Source organism: Eubalaena glacialis, chromosome 6, assembly GCF_028564815.1.
Source record: "Eubalaena glacialis isolate mEubGla1 chromosome 6, mEubGla1.1.hap2.+ XY, whole genome shotgun sequence".
Lineage (NCBI taxonomy): Eukaryota > Metazoa > Chordata > Mammalia > Artiodactyla > Balaenidae > Eubalaena > Eubalaena glacialis.
This window is the reverse complement of record NC_083721.1, coordinates 17,345,784-17,355,085: the sequence shown is the minus strand read 5'-3', so window position 1 is coordinate 17,355,085 and position 9,302 is coordinate 17,345,784. Positions and strand designations below refer to the sequence as shown.

The 9,302-nt window shown below is 35.1% G+C and overlaps 1 protein-coding gene across 1 annotated transcript; it reads right to left on the bottom strand.

The window, feature by feature from the left end:
• Positions 1-7,008: 7,008 nt before the first annotated feature.
• LOC133093187 (ubiquitin-like) lies at positions 7,009-7,310 on the bottom strand. The gene has a single exon (XM_061192947.1). The coding sequence runs from the start codon at positions 7,308-7,310 to the stop codon at positions 7,080-7,082; it is 231 nt and encodes a 76-aa protein (XP_061048930.1). The 3' UTR covers positions 7,009-7,079.
• Positions 7,311-9,302: the final 1,992 nt, after the last annotated feature.

Below are 9,302 nucleotides of genomic sequence, written 5' to 3'. Positions count from 1 at the left end.
AAGTGTCCTGGGGAAAAGGCTTTTCGCACTGGGCAAGGCCCAAGTTAAGTCACAGAAAGATAGAAGTAAGTGGGGTCTTCCAGTGAGTTACCCACCAGGTCAAATAATGATAATTCTCTGGGAACGAGACTTGTGGCTGCCAGACCATTAGTGTTCAGTGATTGAAGTCTATTTCTTTTTAGGGCTATCATGGTACTATAGAAAGGAGAAGGAGAATAAAGCAAGTTAAAACACTTAAAAACTCACCGCTTTTACCAAAATAAAACCTTTTAAAATTTCCTTTCAAAAATTTTTTAATAAACCCTATCTAGTCTCCTAAAAGAATCTGATTAATCTCTACCGTTCCGTAAAATTTGGTTCAGATTATTTTTGCCAGTTTTTTCATTGTTTTTATGGAGGAAACCATTTTCAGACGCCCTTACTTTACCATTTTCACTGATATCACTTCTCTTTCACATTATGGTAGAATTTATTATGAAATGAAAATATTTCATTAGCACTTGCAAATAAGTACTAATTATAAGATAAAAATAAGATTTCACATATATATGTATGTATATGTATATATACATGATTTAAGTCTAATTTATAATCAAGACTCAGTCTTAAACTTGGCATCTTAGGAAATACGCTTCAATATTTATAATAAGAAGGAAGTAATCTGTGCAGATGAGTGTCTGTTTCATTATTTTTCCCTAAGCAGCATCAAATTTGATATCTCACCATATTTAAACTAGGGTCAACTTAGGGAATTGCTATCGTCTAAGAAAAATATGGAAATGTCTCCCTTTCTCCTTGATCAAACAATATGATACAATTTTGAAACTTTATTATAGGAATTAGTGAATGACTCATTATGCTATGACTATCCCAAAATAGAAATTCTCTGCCACTATACCCAAAATATATGGCATCCTTTCTACCACAAGCATGATCATGATGACTACTAATAATCAGAGGGAAAATATTGATTCCATTTATGTCCGTAATAGCTGCATAAATAGACATCATTCGTTTAATAAACATTAAACTGTAGGGCCCATGTAGGCAATAGTTGTATCTGTTTTATTCAGCATCAGATCTCCACACCTGAACACACTTCCTCATGCATAACAGCTGCTACATGACATATGGTGAATGACGCTCATGCTCAAATTCTATTCATTAATTCAAACGTAATTTGCCTCTTGTGCATAGGACTACACTCTCCTGCTTCTGTATTTTTACCCATAATAATACTGTACACATCAGTAAAATTTTGCAATTTACAAAAAAATTTAAAACACCAAAGTTTCTCGCCTGAGACCCTGAAGGGAGCCAGGCTTTATGTTCAGTTTCATTGATAATCACATTTAGATTAATCATAGTGTGCTGTAATGATGAGCACACACATCTACAGCCCAGTGACCATTTTCCTTACCCATAGGCTAGGCTTGGCTTATTTATTAGATGACCTTAGGAAAGTTGCTTCATTTCACTTGGTCTTAGTTTCTACACCTTTTGAACATAAAGCAAGTGTCTCTTCACAAAATTATGTCAGTTTTGAATGAGATAACCAACGTGTATGAACTTCACAAAGTCTAAAGTATGATCTCATTTTTCAGTAATATAGGTATGGGATATAAGCTTCTTCTCTTTGAAAACCAACCATTTCTTCACTGATACCTTCTCCATCTTCAGAAATTATAAATTTTAGGTTAAATTGCACCATGTGAACTTATCCTCCACATTCATCATTATTATATTCAATGATTGTGGGTACTCAAGAGAAAATGTCCATATTCAATTCACTTTTCAAAGCAGCCACCTCTGACTAACTACCCACCACTTCTCTACACTGAATATGTCTCAAATCTGGTAAAAATAAGGTCCTAAAACCTTGCCTGGACACATTGTTTCACAAACTCACAAGCATTACTTAAAATCATCTCCTGAATAATTATTCCTTAAGCTTCTTTTGGGGTCAGTAGGTTTAAAGTAGGTTGAATCTCAGTAACCTGAGCAGGAGGTGTTACCTATTAAGTAGCTAGCACAATCGCAGGAGTTGATTTTCACCCAATTGTTTAATTATCATTACTGTTTACTCTCAATTAGCGAAAAATGAGGATCTGAAGGAATAGAAAATAGGACAGTAGCAGGTACATTTATTTAGAGGGAGAAAAGCAGAAAAAAAAAAAAAGAAGCAATGAAATGCATGTTTGGAGAGTTATATTTTGAAGACAGTATTTAAATAGAATCAAACTCAGTATAAAAGGTACTTTTACATTCTGAACCAATCATTAAGGCTAAATTTAAGCGTCAATTTTCGTTCACTTATTGAATTAAAAGAGATATTTGAATCATAGTACGTTCTGTAAAACAAATGTTGATGGGGATGATTCAGTAGAGGGAGAAGCCAGAAATCATGGGTAAGAAGCCAGAAAGTATAATTTTCAGGAAAAGTTATCTAATAAGAGGATGGGATGTGGTTTGGTCTTTGGTAGGAACGTGAACAGACCAACCACTCTCAAAGAAAGGAAAGCAAAATCTATGATTTCAAATGCAATATGCTGACATATCTGGTGTGGAAGCATCAGGAAATTTTCTCTTTTGATTGATTTAATTTTCTCAGTGAAATGAAAAATCAGGCAATTAGCTGAGAAAGGAAGGGGAAGTATTGGAGGTTTAAAGAGAGAAGGAAAAGTATAAAATTCTGAAGGGCTTAGAGGCCAAATAGGACCAAAACAGTCTTGTAAGGGATTAGGAGAAGGTTTTGCTTTTCCCAGCTCAGAAATTACATGCTACACTGGCCTGAAGCTGCTAATAGCCATCTTTCCAAACTTGCAAAAAAGTGTGACTGAAAACAAACCAGGACTGAAAAAAGCAGCCCAGATACGAAATGAGAAATGTAAAATTCTCATATTACTTTTCAAGGATATGGAATCAGCCAGGCTTGAACACAGAATTCCCCTGAACTTTTCTGTTACATGAGTGAACACATTCCTGTTTTGACTATTTGTTTGAGGTTTTTTGTTTTTGTTTTGTTTTGCTTTTGTCACTTGCAATCAAAAGAGTACTTAATACATCAGATCACTAAGGAGTAATTTATGAGGTTTTAAAGGCTGAATTCTTAAAATGACCGGAAAAGTATATTAAAAAGATAGGCTAGCAACTTGGTTATTAGGATGGGTTTTGGAGTCAGAAAACTGAATTTAAATTCTGGCTGTTCCACTTAATGAGATGGGTAACATTTGGATTTACTTAGTCTCTCTGAGTTTCACATTTTCATCTGTAAACTGGATATAATGATCATAAGAGCTACCATGTATTAAGAAGTCCCATGCATTATACCAATATTTTATGTACATTATCTTAATCACATCTTCCATTCACCACTGAAGCAGGTATTATCTCAGTTTTACACATGAGGAGAGTGAGATTTAGTGAGGTTAATAATCAGCCTAACATTCCACAACTAGTAAGATGGTATTGAACTCACGGTTATTTTATATCAAACTTAGAGTGACGGTAAGTCTCAGTTCACTTGGCCGATTTTAGTCTATGCCTGTTGTACCTGCATTCCATCTGATTAGCACACTCTTTCACTTGCAAAAAGTCTTAGATTGGACAACATATTGTATGATCACTGTTGCAGTGACCAAGTTGACTTGAAGATTAGCTTGCTGGAAGCTTATTGGGATATGCTCTCTGGATCTCTACCAAAGGTGGGAGGAAAGGAAGCAAGATCGGGCAGAAAGAAGAACAAAAGATTCAGCCAACCCCACAGGGAGCTCTGAAGTTGGAATGGCCCTTTGGAGTTGTTACATTTGGTGCAAAGAGGAGGTCTGGGCCCTTATGCTACTGCATCAACCCACTCATTGCACTGGATCTGGCCCCAAGGTGGGAAGTGGTCTTGGACAAGATAGTGTTCTTTACTAGAGGACAATTTCTTGAGAAAGCTGACAGCTGAGAGATTTTCTGCTGGGCAGCATTCCCAGTAGTTGGAGAAATAAGTCCTTCACAGCATCTACTATGGCTGTAAACATCCGTTATGCATGAAGCACTGCCTCCAGACAAGAGTTTCTTTATACAGTTGCTCTGAGGATTAATGAAAGTATACCTACATATCTTTAAAAGTAAGTGGCATATATTAATATATGCCTGCATATATCTATATGCATATATTCAATAAATGGCAGCAATTATTATTGTTTTATATATCATATAGTACATATTAAAATATAGTATATGTGGTATATAATATAGTATAAAGTTATCACTTCACAACAGAGAATCTGAAATAACAGAAAAATAAGATTTACAAAAAATTTTAGAAATTTGTTTAGCTTGAGGGATTACCAAGAGTAGCCCAGCACAGTGTTCTGTCTATAAATTTTCACAAAAAGCTGAAATCTGATGAGGGCCACATGAGCAGAAAGAATCCAGGTATGGGTAAGTTAAGGGAACCCCATATAATGAAGGAGTGTGGGTGAGTGGTAGGGAGGTATGGCTATTAAATGTGCTATTGAAATCCACTTGTTCTCATACTCAAAATCTTTTGACACCCTCAATCTCTTTAAAGACAAAGGGAGGAAAATGGTTTTCCCTAACAAATTGTGGTCTTGTTTAAGAACAAAGCCTAAAATTGGAGTAAACAGGAAGAAGGTCTGTCTGGGAACCCCATCCAACAACTTTACACTGACCATGTCTGCATTCTTACTGCCCTATTGTTAATCTACTCCCAAAATTGTATGGGAATTACCAGGGTCTTAACTAAGTATATTAGCAGTAAAATTTAGGGTCCCTATTAAGTTAATCTCACATGATTTCAAAAAAGCCATCCCATCCCTCCAGGTTTGGGGGCCTTTAGAACATGCACACCTGTAACCAAGCAGGACCCTATGGGGCCTTCCAGGGATAGGCCATTCTCCCATATCCTCTCAGTTAGTTCCTCTCTGAAGTACCTATATAACAGTATTTGATGCACATTTCCTGAGTTGTTTTACAGATGTGAAAGCCCCCCACCAAATGGAAGATATTAACTACTTGATGACCATGAACACACACCCCCAGGCCTCCTGGAGCCTAAGGACTGAGAATGTTAACCCCTATGACACCACCCTGTTCCTTCACCATCAGCCAGTCAGAGAATTTTTCATGAGCTGATCACATATCCTGCAACCCCCGTCCCTCACCTGGCTTTTAAAAATGCTTTGCTGAAACCCTTCAGGGAGCTCGAGGTTTCTTAGAGCATAGCCACGCATCTCCTTGCATGGCCCTGCAGTGAACCTTTCTCTGCTCCAAACTCCGATGTTTCAGTTTGTTTGGCCTCGTTGCGCGTTGGGCACATGAACTTGCATTAACACACCCGGAGCTAGATATTTGGAATTTCCAAGCAAAAATATTTAAAACTTTCTCTAGTCAGCTATATTAGGTAGAAAATGTCTTCATGGAGTAGCATCCTAGGTGATGCGTCAACTGTTAGTTGACTCTCCCTTGTTCTAGGTGTGGCTGCCACTGCCATTGTCTCTTGCACTTTTCTATGTGGACCAAGACCATCAAATGAGTTTTTAGAACATAGGTAACTCTTACAAGTTTGAAAGATTTAATTGAAATTAATTCATATACTATATGGGGAAGTTTGAGAGAAATTTAATATTCAATTAGCAAATAATTTCAATACTATTTCATTTTTTATTACTTTAACTTGCATTAATTTTGCCTCAATTTTAATCCCTGATTCTCCAAATTTTTCTGTGGTTTCTTTGGATAATAGGTATATTTTGGAATGTACACACGAGTTTTCAAAAGGAAAATAAAATGAAATATGATATTCTTCCTTGGAGTACATGTAAGTCAAATAAAATCAATATGAATTTCCATGTTAGCCCAGATTAATTGGAAATAGACAAGATATTTTCAAACTTGCTTTAAACATAGAGTAGATTTTCCTCTCAGGATAGCTTTTCATGATTTTGGTCCCCGGGAGAGAATGTGCCATGCTATGATTAAACCACGTGAACCCTTGACCCTGGTACATATAAAGACAGCAAGAAGCAGGTCCCGGTTATTAAAGAAATCTTGACATAGACACATTCTTTCTTTTATAGTAAGAAACAAAAAGGTTTTCTTTACTCTGAGGAGAGACTATTAAAGCTGAATATTACAATGTTCTCTAAGGGGGAGAAAAGTTCATTTTCACTCTCCGAGGGACGTGCATGTTTCACTCTATAATTTTTTCACATAAATTACACTACATTGAGACTATTATTTGTGATGTTATAAAGAACAATAAAGAGTAAAAGCAGAATAAAACTATTAAGGATATGGACTGTTAAGTATTCTTATAAAAGGAAGAATCAGAAAAATTCCTGTTAGACTAGCTTCCAAAAACTTACTATTTAAATTATTATATGTAGGTGCCATGTAAAGTTATAAAGGGTAAAAATCAGGTAATTTTTCTGTTACAAATTATTCAAGCATTTATCATATGTGGAAATAGTTTAATTCACTGCAAATGACATGGACTAAAATGCAGACTACATTTACTATCAATCTTTATTTGAGGAAGATGAATTTTGTGATGTTATAAAATCATTATTTTATATATGATTTTATGTAAATATATGTCATTTAAGAATTAAATATATGTCATTTAAGAATGTTTCTTCCTTATTTCCTGTTGTAGTTTTATTCCCAAAGATATGGAAAACCCATACAAATAAGAAATGTTGTACTGATTTTGCTGTAACACAACTGTATAGTGACATGTTTGACTTGTTATTTATAGTGATTTATAATGATATTTGTCTTTTTCATGACTTGTGATGATATCACAAAATATTTGTTCGCTTGCCTATATTTTGCTTTTCAGACAGCCTTGGAAAGAAGGAAAGGAAGAAAAAAAACAGAAGGAAGGAAAGAAGGAAGGAAGAAGGAAGGAAGGAAGAAGGAAGGAAGGAAGGAAGGAAGAAAAACATTAACATTTTGAACAGGTTCAGCTATTACTGAAACTGGTAATTTCTAATCTTAAATTGGGGCAAATGGCTAGAGTGCAGAGTGATGCCATCATTGGGCATTATGAATGCAAGACTAAATAATTAACAGCCACCTCTCAGACAGAGGACCAGGTGCAGGGTCGACTCTTTCTGGATGTTGTAATCAGAAAGAGTGCGGCCATCTTCCATCTGTTTGCCTGCAAAGAGGAGCCTCTGCTGGTCAGGGGGGATGCCTTCTTTATCCTGGATCTTGGCCTTCACATTCTCCGTGTCACTGGGCTCCACCTCCAGGGTGATGGTCTTGCAGGTCAGGGTCTTCATGAAGATCTGCATATCACCCCTCAGACACAGGGAAAGAAAGAAAGGGAAAAAGAAAGAGAAAGAAGGAAAAAAGGAAAGAGGAAAGAAGGAAGGAAAGAAGAGAGAGATGGAGTAAATTATTAGACAGTAAAAATACTGATATTTATGTGATTTTGCCAGTTATAGGTGGCAATTATAAAAATACGATTTTTCTCAAAATCAGTCCAAAACTGCTGAGTAACATTGAACAAGAACTAGACAAAGGGACAGACAGCTCTTGAGAGATCCTGCTTTCTTGTACATATAAACAATATTTAAAAATAAACAGGTAAACAAAAATCTACAAGGGAAATTGTATTCTTTTCAGAAGCACACTTTATCCTAGCATACTAGCTATCCTTGGCTTCTTGTTTCAGAAGTGCTAGTGCCCTGTTATTCAAGAGAATGAATTTGCAAGCGACAAAGTAAGAACTGAATGAATACTTTGGGATGATTAGTTAGGACAATTTTCAACTATTTAACATAATTTGCTTTTTTCAAATTCATGTTCCGTCTGAACACCCAAAAGCAAAAAGACCTTTTGATTCTGCATTTGATTTAATTAGTCTCAATCTGCTGTAAAGGTCATATTTTAGTCTCTCAGTCACATTAAAATTGAAGTAAGTAAAATCATAGGACCCACAAGCAGACAAGAATCTAATGTACTGATATAAAATGATCTTTGTTATTACAAATAAAAAAAATAGTTACTCATCTTCTTAGAGAGTCACAAAGCAAGAACAAGAATGACCCTTTATATTAAATCATTACACAAAATATCAGTCAACAATATTTTTTGTTATTTTACGCTAGTTTGATCTAGCTCTATTTTGCTGAATTTGCATTATATTTCTTCTTTCACTTCTCTCACTAAATGAAAAGAAAATAAATCATTTCCCTATTGAAGCATACACAGAGAAAAAGAAACTCAGCTCTTTACTAACCTAGCCATTGCCAAGTCACCAGTTATTGGATATTTGATTTCTATAACATATCTAAAGTGTTTTTTTTCTTTTTTTCCAACAAAGAAGACCTTTTGGAACTGAGATGTGGTACACCGGAACTAATCTGGGATTACATTTGCTGTTTCTGTAAAAGTATTTTATATTTGACATTCCAATAAACATTTTTGTTTCTGCTTCAAGGTGGCTTACTTAATCATTTGAGGCCATTAGCCTTCATAAGAAATGAAGGCATGCCAGCATTTCTGTAATTTTCCGGAGTCCATTTTTGCCACGTGCCTGTATTTATTCTTATTACATTCGCTAGCTCAGATGATTACCTGGGAGATGAGATGAATACCTGGGAGAAAGAGAAAATTAATTCAAAACATAATAAAAGTAAAAGAACTAATGAAAACACAAAACTATGTACCATACTAGGAATCCTGTTCCATTATAAAGCCTACTTGTTCCTTTCGGTATGTATGAGTGTTAACATTTTCCAGCAATTGGATGAGAGTGCCTCTTTTATTAGTACTTCTATCCTTTGCATTAGGAAAAAAGTATTTTCTCCAAGAAATATTTGGTTCTAGAAATCTATTTTGATATGTATTGTGATACATAACACAAAAATAAAATAATTTACATCCTTATTAAAAGTTTCAGCCTCATTTCTTCACATATAGACACAAATATTAAAATGATAGGGTTATATTTCAAGTTCTTTTTAGTCTTAGAGAAGGTCAAATCAATTATATAAAATATTGTGAAAGAATCATTGGTCATTACAAAAACTATCTAAAAATATGTTATCAAGCCACAACAGCAGTTCTTTCTCTATTCCTTTTTTCATTTGAAACCTATATGTACAAACTATTATAATACCCCTTGTTGGAGTCCAGTTAAGTCCTGCTCCATTACAGACCAGAATCCTTTCATTGTTAAGAGATCAAAAGCATTTCTCTCCTTGTGGCAAATGTAAATTTGATTACCTAATGCTAAAGAAGATTTGCTGGCAAAGGAAATGGTTATGTTGGTGTGGATA